At 39.0% G+C, this 23,644-nt stretch overlaps 1 protein-coding gene across 2 annotated transcripts in view; it reads right to left on the minus strand.

Annotated features, from left to right (window-relative positions):
• Positions 1-23,075, minus strand: part of usp34 (ubiquitin specific peptidase 34) — a 61,135-nt gene extending 38,060 nt beyond the window's left edge. For both annotated transcript variants that reach the window (XM_085458264.1, XM_085458263.1), the window contains exons 1-12: positions 22,741-23,075; positions 13,473-13,563; positions 8,432-8,993; positions 7,830-7,880; positions 4,540-4,689; positions 4,095-4,162; positions 2,315-2,507; positions 1,811-1,872; positions 1,567-1,648; positions 1,375-1,467; positions 732-857; positions 487-616 (exon numbers count right to left, since the gene is read on the minus strand). In XM_085458264.1, the coding sequence (XP_085314390.1) occupies positions 487-616; positions 732-857; positions 1,375-1,467; positions 1,567-1,648; positions 1,811-1,872; positions 2,315-2,507; positions 4,095-4,162; positions 4,540-4,689; positions 7,830-7,880; positions 8,432-8,993; positions 13,473-13,563; positions 22,741-22,783 (1,651 nt within the window). In that variant the 5' untranslated portion in view covers positions 22,784-23,075. The remainder of the gene's footprint in view (positions 1-486; positions 617-731; positions 858-1,374; positions 1,468-1,566; positions 1,649-1,810; positions 1,873-2,314; positions 2,508-4,094; positions 4,163-4,539; positions 4,690-7,829; positions 7,881-8,431; positions 8,994-13,472; positions 13,564-22,740) is intronic.
• Positions 23,076-23,644: the final 569 nt, after the last annotated feature.

The raw sequence follows: 23,644 nt of genomic DNA on the forward strand, positions 1-23,644 counted from the left end.
TCACACTGCAGATATCTGCAACTTAACTGTAGATATTGCCAATGGAAATCTGCAGACACGCGGCAAAAATGATGTCAGCTGTCCTAGAATCACATTATCAATTATCCCGACAGGTGCGACTGAGTATATAATCATTTTAGCCACTATTGAATGAAATTAAAAACTTGTTTCTTGCTTTTCTTTAAATCAAGTGGCAGGAAATCTCTTGGGTTGTGGAACATTTTGTATTTTGGAAGAAATTTTATCCTAAAATTATCGTTAGTGAAGAAGGCAGGTCCAGTTATAAAACCAGAAATTAAAAACTACATTTCTGGTAAACAGCCAGTCCCACAGCCAACTAATATAAAACATGTTGTCTTTAAACTAAAGCTCAGATACTGAAGTGGTAAGAAAAAGCCTCAAAAATATTATACTGTTTTTTGGTGGGGGTTTTTTTGTTTTGTTTTTTAAATAACAGGCTTCGTACTGAAATGCATGCACGCTGACCTTTCTTGTTGCCCATGGGGATGTTGGTGTTAAGCAGGGAGGCGAAGGAGCTTTGTTTGGAGAGCTGGGCTTTTGCTGCCAATGCATTATTCCAGAGGGCCTTAATCAGCATAGAGGCCAAGTACAGTGTCTGTCCGGGGAGAGTGGGGAAACACAGAAGCAATTCATCATAGCGACGTCACAACCACTTAAAGACAATGTTGGTGAAACTGTGCCCAGTGCTTCAACTTCAGAATGTTTTGTACCTGCTCGGTGTGAGTGCTCGGATGCAGGCCTGATACCAGGTTGAGGACATGACGGAGAGGCACAGGATCGAGGTTTTTAATGAGAGACGGGAAAAGGTCGTGGATGTAGCGGCTGCAATGTTTTAACTGATTTTTAAAAGAAAAAAACAACAACAAAGAAGCTGTTATTGTTGTTAAACACAAAACGCCCACAATCTCATCAACTCATCGCAAAATACTGAAGGGAACATACTAATTCACCTGAAGTGTTTCCATGATTTCATCACAGTACAGTTATTATATATAACACAGGCTAAATATAATATTGCATTAAATCACAGAAGAATTTGAACCATTTAAAGTTAATGAAAGAATAAATAAAAATCAGATCAAGTTCCCACTTCATCTGCAGATGAAAAATGGCTTCTTTGCCAATTCTGACATTCACAGCAATGTATGTTAATGTGCAGTGTCCCTCTTAAATGCATAAACCATTTAGTGGCATATACACCCCTAGTTTTTAAAAGTTTTGTTCCCAGTGCTTCTGACACAGAAAAATCCACCAATACAGAAATACCAGCACCGATCACTTGGTATGACTGATGTTTGACTGCAGGCTGCCCCATGATGGAGTGGAATAAAGCTGTACAGTCTCTCATTTTACCTGAGCTGCAGCCCAGATGCAGTCTATGTGCTGTGTGCTGAGCCGGCCCTCTGCAGCCAAGAAATTCAGGATCACTTGGCACTGTTTAATGATCTACAAAACACACATACACAAATGTAAATGTGCAAAACTGGGGGAAATGTTCTCCAGAATAGGTTTTTCATTTTTCATTACTGGAACCAAAAGTCTCACCTCAATGTGCAAATTTGGGCCAAATATGTGCTCCACTACATTGTTGTGGATCAGCCAGTCGGCTAGTTCCTTTGCTATGGACCTGAAAGAAAAAAGCAGAATCATAATACGCTGTGTGAACCATTTTATTTTATTTATTTGTTTATTTATTTATTTTTAGCCCAAACTGGTTTAAAATAGCACCACATCCTTCCTGTTTGCTTGCATTTATGGACAGGCATCTTTTTTCTTTACACTAACTTACGTTTCTGTGTCAGACACCAGGGATTCGTTGTTACACACATCGTTGAAGGTGTGCAGCTGATTCTGAAGAAACACAAACATGCCCCGCAATAAGTGAAGGAATGAAGCACAACCTGTCAAATTAATAACTGCAGCACCACTGGCTCATAGCTCTTATTTAACCATCTAGTGGACAGCATAGATAATAGATCTTTGTTTTTGATGTTATTTCCCTCAATTAGGAGTATACTTAGTGAAAGTATTCTCAATTTTAGCACTTAAACAGTTTGTTTGTTTGTTTTTAAACCTGGACTGCATTTACTTGTGTTCTTTCACCAAAAGAGGAAATTTACAGATACAACACAATTCATCCCTCTATTTCCCACCAAATATTACAGACATCTCCAATTGCTTAAATATTTTTGTGCAAAGTCTCATTTTGACAAAAGGTCCACAGAAAACTAGAATCAGCCAGACCTACATGAGGGTGTGAGAATGAGTTAAATCCGTTTGGAGTCCGACTCACTGTGATTTGGCTAAGTCCGGCCAATCTCATCGTGAGAGTGGGTGACATGAAATATTTGAAGGCAAGATCCAGGCTCTCCTTATCAAAGCACAGTGCGCTGTCCAGTGGTTCCTTCACCGTGCTCCACATTAGGTCTGCCATATTGCGTGCTGCGCTCTGTCGCAGCTCCTGGTCCGACAGCTTACACAGATACCTGCAGACGCATCCGACTGACAGATAAGCTACTGACAAAAACTTTTATGTTTAATACTCTCCCCAAGGGTTGTACAGTATTGCCAGCACTATTTACGTATTATTTTAAAAACCCACAGTATTTGTGACCACTCCCCCTCCTACATTGTACAAACTGCCCCCTCTCGTCAGATCTTTGAAATTCACCAATCATTACTTCTGAGAGGAAAAACAAAGGACCTTTAGGGTACTATTAAAACAAACTTGTCAGCATCCCAAAGCTAGAAAAAAAAAGTTTCATAAATCCTCCTCTAAAACAGCCAAGTTTCATTTTGAAGAAGAACTCTCACTTAAGGTTGGCTGTTTTGAATCAGACTTTTGTAGGCGTACGCTATAATTTTCCAATAAACAACTGTGCTGCTGACTCATTTACTCTCCACTCTGGATGGCTGCGTTTGTGGTTTTTAGAGGTGTAGCTTGGAGAGTTGCTACTGAAGTACTTTGTGTTCATTTAAATAAAAAGAAATCTTTAAATAGAATGGAAAGTTACCATGATGTGAAAACTGTCCTAATTTGGGTTTTTGTTAACGTACCTTTTTATCTTTTAATTGTTATCATGTGAAACCACTTCTCTACTGTTTGGATGTGTTCCTTATGGTTGTGCTAATCAATCATTTTTATAGAGGTATACAGCACAGTCTGCAAGGCAGAGCTTAAAATATTCAAGCAGCTTTACAAACATTAGCATGCCAACCTACTCACAATAACAATACTAACACACTGATAATCTAGTAAATATCAAATACTGTGTTCACTATGGAAGTTTAACATGTGTTTAATTAGCAAAATCCTAATTGAAGTACACTGAATGCAACATTATTACATTTGCAGATTTTTATTTGTATACTATAGTATTAGGAAAAATATTGACTTGTTAAAGCTGGCTCCAATTTTTCACTCTTTGGTACAGAAAATGTTACCAAAGAGTTAACTTGGTAAAGTCGTATTTTTTTTGTTTTGTTTTTTTAAATACAGTAGTTTATTTAGTTACCAAGCTACTCAGACAAAAGAGGCAATACGGTAGCAGAGCATCAGTCTGCCTACATCACATGCACTGCCAACACTCTGCCTCCTCTTGGGTCACGTGAAGAGACACTGACTGGAAGTCTGGCAACTGTTGCTATGGCAACAAAGGCTCTTCCTAGCAACAAATGTATGGCACTTTAACAAGAAGAGAAGAGGCTGCGCTGCCTGACTGAGACAAATGGCGAGCTCTAATGCAGAATCAACAACGTCTGGCTTATAAATAATAGCAAATCTTGACTTCTTCAGCTGGGAAACAAAGCTGGACACTGAATCTAATATTCAGAGCTTTGCAGACAAGATTAAAAATCTGACAGTACACAAGAATACTGCAGTAAGAGTGTTAGTGACTGTCTTCAGGTTCAGAAAGTGTGGTGTTCAACAACATGGCAGCTCCTGAGGCACTTACAGGTCTTTTAACCTGCACCTGAAAGCAAGTGCAACTGGTGAGAATCACCCGTCTCTGGCTGAGGAAGATGCTCTATGTTGTTACATGTTTAAAGCCAAGAATTGTGTGTAAACTCACCGTATCACATAGGTCCGGAACGGTATGATGTGTTGCATGACGGCAGGAATGTGCAACCATATTCGGATCTGTGGGAAGATCAAATACAATATGCGAATAATTAAACTTTTTTTTTTTAAGTATAAATTTCAGCTGAGAATCTGCCTTGCATCTTAAACAGAAGTTCATGTTCAAAGTTGTGCGTTATATTTATTACAGGGACATTATAAAGAAAAAAAAGGCAGTTAGCCAAAATATCTTCAGTACTTGCCTCCAAAAAAAAAACTCAAACAGATTAACAATTTCATCTTAAATTTAGCAATTATCAAATTTAAACCGATCACAATTTACTGCTGTTACCACTATTATCCAAGTTGTTTTTAAACATACTAATTCGTATGAGAACTGGTTCTGCTAATCTGTGGTTTTTGAAATAACAGCAGCGGTTTAGATTGATAGCACTCACATTAGAAACTATGGTGATGAAGGCGTGGGCGATAGGGAAGGGGAGGCTCTCTGGAGTGCCAAACTCGAAGCACTCCTTCATCAGGGAGAGGCCGTGTTTCCCACAGAACAGGCAGACGTAGCGCAGCAGATGCAAAGGTACCTCCACATCCTGGACAAGAGTAGAGCAGGTTTACAAACGGTCATCCACTCAGAAGCTCATTTACCTTTTTTTCCTTTTTGTGTGTGTAATCTGAGCTAGCCCTGTCAACTGTGATGAAGTGCTGTTGCAACAGAAGACAAAGCTGTTGAATGCATAAAGACAGGGCAAAATGACTTTAAAGAAGCATCGTCTATTCTAAAGAATATTCACTGGTTTTGTTTCTTTGTGACTTAAAGACGACTGTGTGGTAAAAGTACACTGCTGTGCCAAACTCAGCATACTGTGAACTTGAGACTGAAAGTAGTGAATTAAAATAAAGCGTGTAAACACTTATTTCCTATAGGTATGAGTTACTTTTGCTAATAAAAACCAGAAAAGCCATTAGTTTCCAGATTTCCAGCTCTGGAGTTTTTCATAAAAATGTCTTCTTCAGGCCATCTTAAACCCTCTCCTCCCCCAAGCCTAATAAAAACTTTATCATAGTGGCAAAGTGAACAAAGATAATCCAGGGACACATTACTTCTCTCTGGGGCACTGTAACATCATCTACAGGAATTCACAGCACAAGTTCCCAGAACAGCTTTAGTTTCATGTTGACAGTACAGAGCTAACACATGAGCTCATTTACAATGTTTACAACCCTTACAATGCTCATTTCAGAAAACAACGAGCTTCAACAGGACCCATGACCAATAAAACCCTGTTACCATGCATTTTATGAAGCTTAGAAATTCTCTTAATAATGTAAGCACATGTACGAAAAAACACAAAGAGAGCAGGAAACTGGGACAACACTTAGCTAAACAAAAATGTAACCCCCCCCCAAGGACTACCAAAACAGTGACGTGACCACTGTGAGTCATCTGGTAGGAAACGGAAAGAAGGTAAGGACCAGGGTTACATGGTTAACAGTAACTGTACTTTAAAACTCAGTGTGTGGGGACTGTAAACCAATCAAAGATGGCATTCTCTCAGAGACAAAGGTAAGCCTAGCCCTAACCTTACCTATGTAACATCTACATATCAGAGTAATTGTATTTATATGGTCACTCAGTTAGCAGCATCTTATCTACAAACCATTCTGGGCACTCTAAGGGACAGATGAGACGGCTGTTTTCAACATGTGATGGTCATGATATTTACTTCACAGTAGGATATAAATATCATCTTGAGATGTTACTGGTATACATACATCTCTTCCTACTGTTATCTATGCAGCGATGAGAAATCTGATCTGCTGCTGCCAATTTTCCAAATTACATTTAGAATAGTCACGTGAGCTGACCCTCTGAAATCTGCTTTTGGAGGAAGTAGAATAACACTTAAGCAATTTTCTTCCAGGTCCCACACATTAGACTGGACACCTTTCATTACTCTTTTTCTGTTTAAAAAACAAACAAAAAAACAAAATCATAATAATGCCCCAGTGCTATAATTCAACCACATCAATCAAAATGCAAGCGCGAGTGAAACAAAAGTCCACCACAATCGACAAGAAAAGATGTGACAATAAAACGTGACTCTCTTCACCAGACTCGTGACACTGTCACGGCATATACATGTTGTTCCCTAGGGCTGGGTTTTGATGACCGATTTATCGATTAAAATCGATTCTGGCTTGGATAACGTGATATCGATTCATTAAAATCCTGAATCGAAATTTATTTTGCCAGAATCTCAGGTGAAACGTCACAAAATTTCAACAACCACCAAACAGCTAAAACCGTAAATGTTAGCAGGAACACGGACTCTGCATAAAGACGTAAACACAAAGCGCGGACCCGCCGACGCATCAGAATCAGTGAGATGTCGCCTTTCTCACCCGACGGACACGGTCGGGGCTGAAAGCCGACAGCTCGCTGATTCTGATGTTTCGGCGGGTCCGCGCTTTGTGTTCACGCCCTTTTTGCGCTGATTCTAAAGCTGTTAGTTTGATCTCTCTCCAAACAATATTGACCGAACCAGCAGCAAAAGAAGATCCAAACTACGCTTCACATAAACATCGTCATGAATTCCCTCTGACTTTTGCTGCCACCTTGATTAAAAAAAAAAAAAAAAAAAAAAATTACACTTCATGCACAGCTCTCTCTCTCTCTCTCTCTCTCTCTCTCTGTGTACTTGAAGAACAGTTTCCCGTCTAAAAATCTGTTTTCTGCATTATTCGCTTGCTTGTTACGCACAAGTCTACCGTTATTTACAGCGCTGTCGGGCGATGTTTTTTTTTTTCCTTTTACTTACTTCCGAAAACAAAGCCTCATTTCTGCTGTTCAATAGGCTTCTGAACAAATTTAAACTTTTTAAAATTATGCAAAATTTCAAATCGCTCAGCTGTGTCTCTAATAAAATCTCTGCAACTTTGCTCTGCTTCACTTCAGCAGCATCAGCTAATGTTCATATGTTGATTAATGGTTTTCTTTCGCTTTTGATCTACTGCAGAATATTTTTATAAAATCCCAGGCCAGGAAAATCACCTTCACATTTTCTGTGTTTTATCTTCAGCTACTTTGACACAAAGGCATCTGCTGTGATGCTCACACCTTTGATAAAGTCTCGCAAGTGTCAGCTTTCTTTTTATAGATATAAAAATATGGAAACGTACTGATGCATGATCTGAATTATAATATTTCTGACTGTCTGAGGCAAAATTTCCCCGATTCAAATCGAATCATGGATCGAATCGATTTAGGACCTTGTGAATCGGAATTGAATCGATTCTAGAAATCAGTGACGATACCCAGCCCTATTGTTCCTGTCTTACAGCTATTCCCAACCCAAGGCCTACACCTACCATCACCCCTGCCGCCCTCCCTCTAATGCCCTGGATGCACCACAGCTGTCAGGTTTGGAAGTAGAAGATGTGAATGCAGCTCTAATCAAAGAGTTTCAGGGTGGAACAAATGACAGAGGCAAAACTGCCACAAGAACAAGACAGCATGAGAAAACCAAGTACAATTTAACCATTTTGAGGATACAGCTGTCAGAACAGCTTGTAAGTCTGATCATTTCCCCCCTGTGGGAGGATCCAGTTAATTAACAGGAAACAACTTGTAACCAATTTAAAAAAAAAAAAAAAAAAAAAAAAAAAAAAAAAAAAAAAAACCTATGACAACGTTTGGTTCAGTGCAATAAGGATAAAGTGTATTTCTTACATTCATGTCACAGAAGGAGCCGAGGATGTTGCTTTCATGAGCCGATATGTCCTGAAATTTAAAAAAAAAAACGTGTAAGACCAAAATGAGTTTTAACCTAAAATGTAAGATAAGATAAGATAACCTTTATTAGTCCCACACGTGGGAAATTTGTTTTGTCACAGCAGGAAGTGGACAGTGCAAAAGTTATGAGGCAAAAATTAGAATACAATGTATTCTAATGTAGAAGATCAGTAAATACAAGTTTCTTAGTCACAGCCCACACTTGTCACAATCAAAGCATTTTTTAAGGTGCTTAAAGAGAAGAATGTGTTTTGGCACTGCCATCAGAGAAAAGACAATGCATCTGTGTTCATCATATAATCTCACATAATCTAAGAAGAAAAACACTAGGCAAAACATAGCCTTAAGAGCAAAACCATGTAAACTGCATAAATAGATATGGTATGACTGAACGGCCACATTTAATGTGGTGATGAAGCCAGGAGGTATTTGCTAAATGTGTCAGCCAATAACTAAACATAGTCTACAGTAGAGAAAGAGGAAACCTTGACCACTGTGGGTGTGGTGATGTGTCAGGTGTGTTATCCAAGACTCCTCACCTCTATGGTGGGATGTGTGTTGTGTTTGTAAGCTGTGTAGAGGGGGAACTGGATCTGGAAGATCTTGGCTGCACATAGCAACAGTTTCTCCCTCTCCTCCGTGCTCCAGGAGCTGAAGGGATCTTGACTGTCCTGGTTACTTTCAATGCCACATGCCACATCGTCCCCACTCCTGGATTCAATGCTGGCATCCCCAGATCCAAGAACATCTACTTGAGATTCAGCAGACTGGTTCTGGCCCTGATCCTGGGTCTGGGGCTTGTTCTGGTTTAGGTCTGGTGTATCAGCATCCTCTTCAGCCGAGTCTCTTTCCACATTCACAGGCTCGTCTTCACCAGGTGAGTGTGGCTGGGGGAGGGTGACAGGTGCGGTCTCACCTCCACTCCATTCAGACCCCGCCCCCTCTGCCCCAGATACGCCTCTTTTGTGAGTGTGGTCCTCAACGCTGAAGAGTCTCTCTCTCAGGCTGCTGATCTGAGCAATGACCAGGTTGATGAGGGCGTAGACTAGCTGGTTAAAAACCTCCAAATGCTTGTACTCCTTGAAGCAGCAGAGACATTGCCTGGATACAAAAAAAAAAAAAAAAAGCACACATACAAAAAAAGAAGCAATAAACACAAAGGAATCAGAAGCTTAAAGAGTGCTCAGAGGATTGAAATTCCTTGTAGTATATTAAAAATGAACAACAAGTTTAGAAGTGTGAGGCCTTTTGTTACATTCCTCATGTTATTTTGTAATACCACTGTTTTTCTGCTATTGTATAAGAGAGGTGAAGGGTGATAGTAAAGAAGAAAAACAACAAAATATTTTATGTATTTGTTAATCTCTATTTATCTCTGTGTCATTTTGGCAATTTTGTAATCATTTATGGATGCGCTAGATTTTCTTCAGTCGCTGGCTGTCACAGTGCAAGTATGAAAGGGGAGGAGGAGCAGAGCATACCGTGCTCATAACAGCTCATAGCACCAAACACTTCCAAATAAATGCCTTAATTCATTTAAAACCAAAGATGGGCAGAGGACCCCCAATTACAAAACAGTTATCCTACTGGAAACACAAAACAATGCTCTGGTAGACACTAGGGCTGCCACGATTTGTCGACTAGTCACGATTACGTCGACTATCAAAATCGTCGACGACTGATTTAATAGTCGACGCGTCGTTTGAAACTTTGTACGATCACAAAAGACGCAGGAATAAGTAGCAGGATTTAAGAGTGTAATAACGGACTGAAACAGAAGATGGCAGCATTGCATGTACAAGGATGTCAGCTACCGTTAAACCCCGAAGAAGAAGAAGAAGAAGAAGCAGCTGTGTCCCAGAATTCATAGCGCGGCCCAGCGCAGTTTCCAACAATGGCGGCAGCTAGTTAGTTTTAATGTTACTCTTATTATTCTTTCTGGGTCACAAAATAAACGTTTAACATATTTTCAGGCGAGAATGTAGCTGTGTAAACCTCAAATATCTGCTCAGTTTATCAGGACACCACATATTTTCAAAAGCGCTCCGACGTTTTCGGAGACGTCTGTTACCCACTAGCTCGTTAGCGAGCCGGGGGCTAGGCTCACTAGCGCCGTGAGAACACCGGACGTTTTCAAACCCACCGCCGTCTTTCGCTACTCAGGTTAAATATATATGAGTCACTTAGATAACTTAAAATGTTATTGTTTGGCTTTTTTTTTTTTTAGTATTTTATTTGTTCCTGAGTAAATCGGTTTGGCTGAGATTAAAGTTATAGTTTTTACACAGCTGAATAAACGTCAAGCAGACAGCTGATTATCAGAAGTGTGAGATGCTCGAGAATATACTCCGGTGTCCTGTTATATTTTAGATAGCAAGGAGTTTATTAAACTTCACCAAAACAATCTGCAAATTTCATTAAAATTTAATAAACTATCATCTTGTCTTTATTTTTAGTTAGCACAGACCTTAAACACTTAAAGCTGTAAGCTAAAGATAGTTATATAAGAGCAGATGCTGCTGGTGCAATAAGCTGTAGTTTTACGTCTAATGGATGCAAGATCTGATTAGTCGACTAATCGCAAAAATAATCGGTGACTAGTCGACTATCAAAATAATCGTTTGTGGCAGCCCTAGTAGACACCATCAGTAGACACCATCAGTAGACACCATCAGTAGCAAAAAAGAAAACTCTTTATTATGAGGACTCATAAAAGTGAGCAAAAAAAAAAAAAAGCGGTGGGAATGTAGAAAAAATACCAAAAAAAAAAAAAAGTACGCTATGGAGCCTGACCAGTGACATAAACAAATAACCATAAATAATTAAAAAAATACAATAAAATAAAAATAAATAAAGGAAAGAAAAAACATGTTGGGTGCAAGAAAAAAAAGCCACTGTTGAAAGAAACCAAGTCTATAAAATCCCAGTAAAATAAATTTAAGTTTGTGGTTCAACATGACAAACTGTGGAGAAGTTCCAGGGTTATGAATACTTTTTTTTGTATGTCCTGTCCAGCACTGTAGCAATGAGAATCTCTGAATCTCTTATTCTCTGAAGACTAGGGCTGCCACAAACGATTATTCTGATAGTCGACTAATCAGATCTTGCATCCATTGGACGTAAAACGTACAGTTTATTGCACCAGTAGCATCTGCTCTTATATAACTATCATTAGCTTACAGCTTTAAGTGTTTAAGGTCTGTGCTAACTAAAAATAAAGACAAGATGATAGTTTATTAAATTGTAATGAAATTTGCAGATTGTTTCGGTGAAGTTTAATAAACTCAGCCATCTGCTCCTTGCTATCTAAGATATAACAGGACACCGGAGTAAATTCTCACACTTCTGATAATCAGCTGTCTGCTTGACGTTTATTCAGCTGTGTAAAAACTATAATTTAATCTCAAGTTATCTAAATTACTTATATATCATGTTTAACCTGAGTAGTGAAAGACTGCGGTGGGTTTGAAAACGATTTGGTGTTCTCAGCGGCTCTAGTGAGCCTTGCACCCCGGCTAGCTATCGAATTGGTGGGTAACAGACGTCTCAGAAAACGTCGGAGCGCTTTTGAAAATATGTGGTGTCCTGACAAACTGAGCAGATATTTGAGGTTTACACAGCTACATTCTCGCCTGAAAATATGTTAAATGTTTATTTTGTGACCCAAAAATATTAAAACTAACAAGCAGTCGCCATTGTTGGAAACTGAGCAGGGCCGCTATGAATTCTGGGACACAGCTTCTTCTTCTTTGGGGTTTAACGGCAGCAGTCATCCTTCTTCATGCAGTGCTGCCATCTTCTGTTTCAGTCCGCTATTACACTCTTAAATCCTACTACTTATTCCTGCCCTTTGGGATCTTACAAAGCTTCAAACGGCGCGTTGACAATTAAATCGGTCGTGGACAATTTTGATAGTCGACTAATCGTGGCAGCCCTACTGAAGACCAATGCCTTTCTGAAGTAGACCATCACAGCTTTTGCTATACTGATCCACTTGATTCTCATATTTTATTTCAGCCTTTACTATTGTTACTTTTTTTTGCCTCCACCCATTTTGAGTTATTACAAATCAGAACAGACAGGACCGGGGGACAGGAAAGAGAAAGATAGAGGTTGGGAAAACACTTAATAGAAGGAGAAGGGAAGAAAAATAGAGGAGAAGAGGGATAGAGAAAGAGAAGACAACGAAAATCTGTTTGATCACCAGCTGAGAGAAAAAGAAAAAAGGCAAAAAGAGGACAACAGTGTCGGGAAAACCACAGCAACCACCAATATAAGCATCAGTAACAATAAATAATAAATCTTGAAGGAGCAGCATACAGTACTAATAATGCATGAGGTTTAGAGGCAGCAGCCAACCAAGACAGTGTGTGTCTGTGAGTACCTGTTTGTACACCTGTGTGAACACTTGTGTCACATCTGTGACTATGAGTGCGCTTATGTTCAGAAGATTTCTCCATGCAAGTATTTTCTAATGGTGACCCTGCAACTGCCTCTGTGTGCACACAACCATCAAGTCACTAAGCTCCTGGACCAGGCACCCAGGAATATTATGCTTAGGTGGACAGGTGTCTGTCCCCCTCAGGGAAGACCTGCAACTAAGCAGGTAGCTGAAATCCTTCGATTAGATTCTCCTCAAACAAGTGTATTGACTGTCATGTTACATTACATTAGGGTAGAAGGAAGTTCAGCTTTAAATTTCTTAACAAATTCTAGAAAAATAAAGTACTTGTGAGTGGAAATAAACTGTTGAAGTATGAAGTAAAAGTATTGATTTATCAGGAAGCCTGCTATTTTAACTCTAGAAAGACTAAAGAATTACTCAGAGAACGGCACAAATCAGAAAAGAAAAGAGTTTTTGGTAGTGTTGGATGAATGATTTAACAACTCTGGGATGTTCAGTTCAATCACCAAATATAAGCAAATGATAAACTACAGTCCTTCTATATAAGGCACTTTTGTCATCAGCTGACCTCGACCATCACCCAGATTAGACCGTGTTCTTCTCTCACAAACGAGGAATGCTTCTCTTTGGAAATAAAAGTTTTCAGAAGACCATGTTTTGAATATTTATTTATCTAAGTGAAGGTTATCAGAGAATGGAGCTACAGATTTATTACAGCAAAGTTATTTTGATACCTGAGACACCAAACCAAAGGCTTCCATTCCTCTACCGCTTCACCGCCTTGCTCAAAAGCAGCTGAACTATGATTGCTGTTCTTCAACATGACTGAATATATGGGTATTCAACCCTGCAGCAGGCATATAACTGGAGGTTATGTAGCCTCTCCTCTCTGACGCACACACACACTTATTTAAAACCCTTGTTTGTTAATTGTTTACAGTAATAAAGCATAAATCTACAAATACGGTACCAATGGGCCAAAAAGTCTGACCCACAGTGTAAGAAAAATACTACGCTGAACACCAACAAACCAACAAGAACAATTCAGCAGCTAGTGAAGGGATTCAATTTCAGATATTTCAATCTTACCAAAAAAGAAGAAGAAAAAAAACCCCACACCACACACACAATGAAGAAAAGCAGAAGCATGATGACTGATTTTCTGAAGCACTGACCTCTGAGTCCAGGAGCTGATGTAGCCCAGCACTCGGAGAGCATGTTCCTTCTTCAGCTGAAAGCTTCCTTCGCTGCTGTCTGCATCTGATACTGAGGAGAAACAGTACAGAATACTTATCAGAGAACAGCTAGACAATTCCCTTCGATTTACTACAATCAGAATCCAACCAATGTAGGATTCTTAAGGACGATACCAAGAGCAATATCCAACGATTTAAAAAAAAAAAAAAAAAAAAAAAAGAAAAAAGAAAAAATATGCAAGATATCAACTGACATTTTATTTTTCCTTTCAGACACACAAAGCATAAACACATATGCCAAACATTTGTTATTGAAGTTACTTATGAGTCATTAATATGATATGACAAAATGTAAAACTCAGCACCAAGTCTCCAACATCATAAATGTTATGTGCCAATGTATGAACACACTGTTGATGGATGCTACCATAATATTTTTGCTGACTTGATAAAACACCTACAGAGCACAAAAAGATCATAGTGAAGTTTCCCCACACTGTTGTTGGTCTTCTTAAGTCGCCTGTGCAAGTCTTTTTGTGTGTGTGTGTGTGTGTGTGTGTGTGTGTGTATATCTAATATGGTAAATCTGGATAAATTCAAGGGCAATATTTAAACAGTAGATCAAGACCCCCAAGTTTCCATCTGCCTTGTTTATGTCTTTTCTTTCTATTCTAAAATGTAAAACAATTCAAAAAATTAAAAGAGGAGGACAACATCAGAATACCACCTTTATCATTTAATTACCACTGAGTATTGATATTAGCTTAAAAAGGATTCTATCAGATTTGGAGTCCAGATTGAAACATGTTAAACACTGGCACCATACTTGGACTGTGTCTAAAGTTTCTGTCCTTGTATTCAGTTCCACCCAGCTCAGGGGATTCAAGTGCCTTCTGCTGAATTGCTGACCTCCTTTGGCAGCCAAAACAGACAAAAAGTGTCAACAATAAGAGTTTAATAACCCATCTCAGCAGGACTCCTCAATCAACCTGAAGTGAATGTCCTCAGCTCTGTATGTGAACAGAAACTCCTCAGAGGCTTCAGGAACAAGATCGAGCCCGCACTATTTCGAGATGGGATGAGGGATGTCATTTTGCTGCTTTCAGCTCAGCATGGATATAGATATAAAGCAGGAGAACACCTGCACTGTGTGATCACACTCCTCAGCAGTGACTAACATTCAGTCACACTGGAAGCATTTTAACACGAATGTTCCAGGTGTGACACTATAACACATGCATTTCAACTAAAATGTATTTTTGAAAGGAAACAGAGGTTAAATGCTATTGGCAACAATACTCAGCTAGGCTGTGACATTAAGGCTACGTTCACACTGCAGGTCTTAATGCTCAATTCCAATTTTTTGATCGAATCCGATTTTTTTTTGTCTGCTTGTTCACACTACAAATAAAATGTGACAGCAAACGCGCTCTAGTGTGAACCCTCAAAGCGGCCGCATGCGCAAAAGAAGACGTCACACACAACGCGCTCTGTTTAGACCCAGTTTCCCAATTTTGCTTTAAGTTATAAAGTTATTTTGTTATTTACATATGGCCAAATAACTACTATACTACTACTATCCTTATAGCTGTTTTAGAGAGGAGCAGTGCGTCTACACTGGATAGCCAAGAAGCCTTCACGATGTCTCCTCGGGCGCTTCTCCTGCGCTGATAATTGCCGTCTGTCTTGTGTCAGTGACGTAAAAGACGGACTCAATGCGACATGGCCATTCAAACAGCAGTCGCTGTATGTATCGGATTCAGCACCACATACGAAAGTGACCCAGGTCGGATTTGAAAATATCGGATTTGTGCCGTTCACACTGTGATACCATGAATGGGTCAATATGGGTCAAAAAAGTCAGATTGATGCGCTTTCGCCTGCAGTGTGAACGTAGCCTTAAACAATGCTCACTTCGTACAAAAATGATCACCGACGTCATTACAGTCACTGGATATTCTCTTTTTCAGGCCACTCTCAGAAAACTCAGCCCAATCTATGTGGTGCCTACAATCATGCCAAATTTAATAATATAGTGAATAAAATATTGTGTTAACAATAAAACCTTTACCTTTGTGCCTCGGTATATTAGCTGATATTTTCAAAGATAAGTGTTTCAAGTTAAAGTTAAAATAAATTGGGTATATTCAGTCTTGATATTGGCAGAATGTCCCCCACTGTATCTCTTTATCTCTCTTCTTGTGCAGTTCTTCTGTTCTGTGTGTTACACAACACAGCTAGCAAATACTGTTATACCTAGTGGATAACGTTACATTAATCTTGTGCAGCATCACCATCTCTCCAGCCTATGACTCTTGGTATTTACAGTCCTGTCAGCGCACAGCCTTCATTGGTAGTCATATCAATCTCTGGTTTTGAGGTTGATTATCACTGGCCTGGGTCTGAATGCCTCTTTAGTCAATCTACTCACCACTCAAAATGTCGAAGTGAAACTTATAAAGTTTGTTAACAATAACCATGGAGAAGCTAACCCTGGCCATCAGCGACATACCAATACAGCATCCCAACAATGATAAAGATGCTTTGGTAACCTAGCAACAATAAAAGACAGATGCTCTTTTTGAAAAACTGCTCTCTGTGGTCACAGACCCTTTGCTTGTCTATTAGAAATTAATCAATACTGCCATACAGAGGAATAAACCATGTAACTATGACTTTAGCAGTACAGCCCAATCCTAGATTAGAGTATATGACTGTGAGTTAAGAATTTGTGTGGTTCAGAATTTGGGTGTAAACATTTGCTTTCCATTTTACAGAGAGGTAGAGATAAACAAAAGCAATACTGGTGGCTTCTACAAATCACGCACACTGTAAGTGCCGCCTTGTCCTACGGCCCTACAAGGCGGTAGGACAAACTACGAGCACACTTCCTTCTGCATCTTCAACGTGATTAAGACAATTTTGTTGAGTTTCCTACCTACTTTCTTGAACCATTTTGTTCATTACTACTATTACTACTTAGAGCTTTCATCTAAAAGGCAAAGTGTCCAAAAAATTGTTTTTTTAAGAAACCACACAGATTAGTTGTGTAAAGAAACATCAGTTAAATAAAGATCAGTGCAGTAAAGAGAGTTTCTGTTTCTCTCTCACACATACACATTGATGCAAATCTGAGGTCAAAGGTCACCCACAGTCACAGCACATGGATCTGCCCGTCTAGCTGACAGAGCTGTCACAGCTGACAGCACCCTGCTGGCGAACCATCCATCTCACCCCTACATAATGGTCACACTACTGTGTATCAGCTGGGTTGTAAAATCTTCTTCCCCCCCCTCTCCATTCCCTATAATAAGCCAAAGAAAAAGTTCAGCAGTTGCCATGGTGAAGTGGTGAAAGGCCAGCATCAGCAGTAATCTGTTTAAACCATGTGGAAGTATATGGCGTATCAGCACACAGCAAATATTAACCTTCATTTAACTTCAATACAAGAATAAAATGTGAGACTTCTTAAAAGAAGTTAAATCCACAAAACCCTTTGTTAGCCAAGTAAAACAGGCTCAATACTTTAACTATACGTTTACATGCATAGCCACCCTTGAAAAGGCCCGTTTTAATCCAGAACTGTGATGTATTACAGTAGCGTTGTGGTTTAGGTGCAGAGAGCCAGGTACTTTATCTACACTGGTAATGCACAGCTTTAGTCTGCACAAAATCACCAGCTAATTGTATTCACACACAGCTGGAGTTTAAAACTATGAGCCACTGCCAACATTAACATAACATTAGCTTACTGATCTTAGCTGAACAGCACAAGGTTCTATACTAAATTACAAAGCTAAAAGCTACAATACAGTGAATTATAGAAATGGGATCAACTGCAGCAGGCAAAACCTACATGTACTAAATGTCCATGGAACATAGAGTGATGAGATTTTAAGGTAATTATAAGAAGATTGTGAAAGCTGATGTTTGTTTGTTTTTTAATATTTCGAGAATAATCAAACTTCTTCTTATGATAAGGTTATGGTTTCAATTCTTAATATCACTCCTTTCACTAGTATTGAACCTTAAGAGATGTGTGAACATCTAACTTCTTTGTTTACGAAATTGCACAAATGAGAGCTGGGCGATAGAACAATAACAATATGTATTGCGAAATAACTTTTTCTCGATAGAAAAGTTAAACCATTGTGATAGGCCTCATCTCTCCTGTCCTCAAAAAAGAACAGCCAATCCAAATTGACTAGCGCAGAGCCGAACCAATCACAGCCGCAGCGTCACGTCACGTGACTTGTTACGTACAGCACAAGTGCCAAGCCGCACATGTGTATTTGTTTGGGAAGCAGCCAGCCGCCGTGCCGCCCGGGTATTGGAGGAAATGAGTGTGCTGACTAGAGAAACATCAACCGAGCGTGACCGAAGGTTACCGAAGAGAAAACAGATGATGGTTCCAATGCCGGAGATTGTCGAACGGAAGAGCCATAGAAGTTCCGTAGTGTGAAGGTATTTCGGCTATTTCAAGTCTGACAAAAAACAGAGTAGCGTGCACTGTAAATGTGCCGAAAGCAAGTCTGGAAATACAATAAAGCGGTGCAGCTCAATCTGACTGGAAGCGCTAATTCATCATTCGGCTTTTGTCAGACTAAAGTAACTGTTAAAACTGTTTGAAAAGCTCAGCTATACAACAAGGAGAGATTGAGAATTTCCTTTTAGTTCTCAGTTTATTTGATATTGACAAAAGTTAGTCAGTTTTGTCTGTTCTTCTGTAAAACAAACTAAGATTTATTTTTAGAATTAATATTTTGTTTCTAAGTGGAATTGACAGTTTAGTCTGTTTCGTTTGTTCTATTTTGAAACTTAAACGCTTTAGCGGCTGCCTTTTGTGTAGTTTGCAATATTTGCCTTTATTTATCTGAAAAAGTCTCATGTTCCTTAAGTACATCTACCCTGTTGAACTTATTATGGGAAATAAATATTTAAATAAAAACAAGCTGCTGATTATTTCACATTTTACTTGTGAGCAACGGCACATTTAAATCTTACAAATATAGTTATTTGGCTGATATCGTGATGTATATCGTTATTGCCTGAAATGAAAAAAAACATATTGTGATATGAAAAAATCTTATATCGCCCAGCTCTAGCACAAATTAGAGCCAATATGTTCCTCCTCTGCTTTGACTCTTCATAAAGTGTGAGCTGCTCTGCTGCTTTTAGCAGTCTGAGCCTGTTTCTCTCATTGGTAAAGAAAATTATAACTTAGCTTAAGCCAGCTTCTTGTCCCAGTCTCACTGATGTAGTCTGCTTTTTAAAAGCTCTGGGAAACTACTGGGCCAAATATTAAAACTATTATTAACACCAGTCTCACTTCTGGAATTGTGCCTGCTTACTTTAAACAAGCTGTGATGCAACCTCTCATTATACAAAACAAATTTGGATCCTTCTGTTGTCTCTAGTTTTAGGCCTTAGTGTTTTTTCTGGCTCTTAAATCAGAATAATACTGATATGTTCTTACCTTCTATTTATTGTTTTATTAATTAAACCGTGTGGTGTTTTCTGCCTTATATAGCACTCTGTAAAACTATTGTGTTAAAAAATTTACCTTTAAATAAAATTGGATTGAATAAACTGGAAGTGAAGGGAGATGCAGAAATTGTAGTGACTCCAATCATTTGTCATATCTGTATTTTTACGGTAACATTTTTAAGACAATAGTGCATTTCCAGCTTTTGGGGAATGGTCTGGGTTTAGCCCTTTCCTGTTTCAACATAACAATGTCCCCAAAGGCAAGCCCACAAAGAGCAGTTTTTCTCACTTTGCTGTATAAGAGCGTATAGTTCGACCCCAGCAAGCACCTCTGGGATCGAATGAAAATGCAACCTTTGACTAGTATCTGTTCTTTAACTCGCACATTAAGGAAATATCTAGTATTGCATTGTGTTCTTTCATTTGTGCAATATTGCTAAAATTACAAACATCCTAAAAAACTAATCCATGTGACTTCTTCACATTAGCAGGCTGTTCTAAAGCCCCCAGAATACTGACAGGGTCTAGAAACAGATTACATAATACCTTCTCTTCACCGACTCCCTATTTAATCCACAATTGAATTTGAAATCCATAAAAACATATAAAGTCATAAATGATGATGAACCATCATATCTTTAAGATGTCTTGGTATCATATGATCCCAATGGAGCATGTTGCTCCCAGACTGCAGGCTTACATGTAATTCTCACATTTTCCAAAAGTTAGAAAAATAAAAATGCACCTAGTTGTTGCCCTGATTTTTCAGGCTGCTAAGACACAGACACAAAGTAAATTTTGGTATCACTGTTGTCCTTTTCAAAAGTCTATTTATACTTCTCTAAACTAAACCACAACTCTGAAGTTTTCACACTAAAAAAAAAAGCAAGATCTCTGTTTTAGGGGTCCTAGTGTGGCCAATAGACATATACACTGCTGAAACCTAACAATTATATGAGTAAACCATTTGTGGATTTTAGTGCCTCATTTAACAGCAAAATAAACAACATGTGCTTTGGTTCCTCAATATGTAAGTATCTGACTTCTTTACCAGACGCCCACAGCAACTTTGAAAACAGCTCTTTAACCACCGTCCTGAACACACAAAACTCAGGTTATGTTCCCAGTTCAAAACTGTTCAACCTCTACTCATAAACCTCTACTACACTTAAGTGCAATAATCTTTTCTGGCATCGTTGTATTTTTACTCAGTTGTATATAGCATTCGTATTCTATTTTTATCTTATTGTATATTTTTATTCTATTTTATTCTACTGTATATAGTATATTATTTTATTCTATTCTGTACAGCTGTGTACTGTATTTATTCTTATTGTATTGTAATTTTTGCGTCATAACTTTTGCACTGTCCACTTCCTGCTGTGACAAAACAAATTTCCCACGTGTGGGACTAATAAAGGTTATCTTATCTTATCTTATCAATGCAAATTTGCAATTTGGTCTGATCACTGACAATGAAACACCTTACAGGTTTCAAATGGCACGTTTGGCATACTGCTGTGAGAAGAGCAGCCTGGTCCTTAAAACTTATAAAAACCAATGAACTGATCGAAGACTGGGAATAGGAACAGGAAGTATAGCCCACCTGCCCCTTCACATATGTGGCAAAGTAGTAGAGACTGAAGTTCCTTGGATTTAACTTGCCCAAACCTTTGACTTGGACATTCAAAACCCAAAGCCTGGTCAAAAAAGTCCAAAGACTATTTTTCCTAAAATATCTGAAACAAGCACAGCTCTCTGAAAAACTTCGGCTAGCATTCAATAGAACCACGACTGACAGTATCCTTACAAACTGGATCACGCTGTGATACAGAGTCTGCACAGCTGCTAAGCTGAAGCCTCTACACAGTGTAATGAAGACTGCAAAGCATGTGATGGGGTTGGAACTCCCAAAGCCAGAAGACATTTACATCAACCATCTGTGGAAGAAGGCTGAAAGCATCATGTCAGTCACTTCACACACCCTCTATTTGATCTTTTGCCACCAGGCAAACGATGCAGATCAATAATATCCCATACAAACAAACTGAGGAACAGCTTTTTCCTGACCAGCTGTGGCCTTCGCCAACCCCCAATACACTACAATAACTTGCACTGCCAAGAACTTTAAGGACTATCCTTATATACCCTATATATACACACACATATATATATTCATCTTAATCTGGAGTAATAATCTATTATTATTATTCATTTATTATTGTTTTTTCCAATAGGATAGGCTCTCTTTTGCGGGATGCCAGTCTATATTAAATTTACTTGCATAACCACAATAAAGTTTACTCTGTTCTATTCTATGAAAGCAGTTAAAGGTCTGCCTGTGCATTTGTACTGTAGTATATTTCTAAAAGTCTCCCTAAAAGGAGTTTTTCCTGGCTATTATTCGGCTGTTATGACAGCATTCAATTGTCACTCATGTCTGTAGTGTTTTCACTTTGAGTAATACACTCCACAGCTAAACCCTAAATATTTGGAAACACACGCCGTAAAGTCTTCTTCTTTGAGAGATTACAGCTTGTCAAAAGGAAGTTATCTACATTATCTTCTGTTCCATTTTAAATATGATGTAGCACGCCACGCCGCAGTCAGTCTGTAAAAGGAGCTGTCTCCAGAGCCTCCAGCAGGAGCTTTCAATTCACAGACAAGTTTATGGAACAAGGGAAAACCGCTAACAGTCCGTCTATCAATTTATGTAAAGACTTTGAAAAATGATCGACTGTGTGTTAAAAATCGTTTTCCGATGAGTTTCGGACACCCGTAAAGTCCAGCAAGGCCCAGTTAGCAAGCCTAGATTAACGGCTAAGTTTTTAGCAATAAAAGCAACCTTGTATTTATGTTTGCTTTGCTTAAGCTGACGTTAGCCGTGAGGGTGACATGGAGTTCCGTGGCAAGACAAGAATGACCAACAAAACAAAGAAGAAGTTAAGCTAGTGTGCTAAAAACATTAGTAGAGAACAAATAAGCAAGCTACCGAGGATTAACGGCGTGCTATATGCCAAAATATGCGCCTCGATGCAGCCGTTAATTTGGGGGGGGGCTAGCTTAGTTGCGGCTAGCTTAGACTAACATTTTATAGACTTGGCCAAAACACACATAAGAAATACACATGTTCCTCTTCGTGTCAGCACTATTAACCATGGGCGTGTTGTGGAGAAGCAGGCCCATTCAGAACTGTGAATGTGGCCGTCTGCAAAACAATGGGTGGCAGCGGAGAGGACAGCTAGCAGACTGACCTGACAAACACATCAAACAAAGTCAGCCTGCTCGCTAGCTGCACTAGCTAACTTCCAAACCCGAGCAACGCGCTTTTTAACAACATCGACATCTTTCAAAATATCTTATGTACTCCCTGTCCAACAGATTTGAAGTATTTTAACACAAGGCTGTAATGTCATGCAGAAATCCGACTGAATTAATTAGATATTTGAAGCTAGAGTTTTGTGAGCAGTGTTTGACGGGCCCAAAACTGACTGCCAATGTGAAAGAGAAAATGGCATTTGTATTTATACCAAAGCAATGCTGTCTCACATGAAAATACTACTGCAAAATAAGCTGCTGAAATGTCATTGTTTCCAGTGTCTTATGGCTGGATGTAAAGGACAGCTAACCAAGAAAGCACACAAAGTTACATTTAGTTAGCCAACAAGCTAACATGCTTCCATCAAGCTTCAGTGGACAGCGATGCTAACACCAAGCAGCTAGTTCAGCTTTACGTAAATGACACGATTTGTTTACTTACTTTCATTTAAAACCTCCACCAGCTCGGCGCAGTTTTCACACATTGTTCATGAAGAGGCAAACTAAGTACACCAACTCAAACCATTGCACTGGAAACAGTTTTTGGCTGGCAGTTAGTTGTTTTGAGGATAAAAGGGCCCACTGGAAGGAGTAATTGGTGAAGGTTATTCCACTAAATAAAACCAGGAGGAGCAGTGAAGTACAGAACGGGATTTGCATCCAAACGAATTTGATGTACACCAAAAATAAAGAGGCTCTGTAAGGAAGAGATCGAGTCAGTCTCCAATCTGTGCGATACTTGAGAGCGCAGGCAGAGCAGCCATGTTGGAAAAGGAGGGGGGGGCGACACAGCATGGAGACCGTTCGGGACTTTACGTCCTCTCTCCACCGCCAGTTCGTTTTTCTTCGGCTGTCTCGCGATAACTTTCAAATGAGGTAATATTCACAACCTCTAATCACAATCTCAAGGGCAAATGGAGTGAAAACAGCATGTTTCCACAAAATATGAATAGTTGGCCCCTCTTTTTAGACAAACACGCTTTGTGTTTCTATATTGTTATAATTTAGGGAAAATATTTATTAAAATGTTAAGATAAGATAAGATAAGATAAGATAAGATAAGATAAGATAAGACTTTATTGATCCCACAACGGGGAAATTTTTGCGTCACCTCAGCTCAAGTACAAGTTCCTCTGTTTAAAAATTCAAATACCTTTTAATTCATTAGTTAGTTCATAGTTCATTTGGTTACTTTAGTTGAATTGAATTATTAATGTATTCAGTTCAAAGAGCAGAACATCACACTGTTCGAGCAGTGTCTACATGTGCTCTGTGCATTTATTCTACTACATTTGTGCATACTACTGTATACGTATTGTCTGACATTACAGGTTTTTCTGCGCTGA

This window comes from Copadichromis virginalis, linkage group LG6 (assembly GCF_057382275.1).
Source record: "Copadichromis virginalis isolate Kocher_CV1m ecotype Utaka linkage group LG6, C_Virginalis_male_GT1.1, whole genome shotgun sequence".
NCBI classification, from domain to species: Eukaryota; Metazoa; Chordata; class Actinopteri; order Cichliformes; family Cichlidae; genus Copadichromis; species Copadichromis virginalis.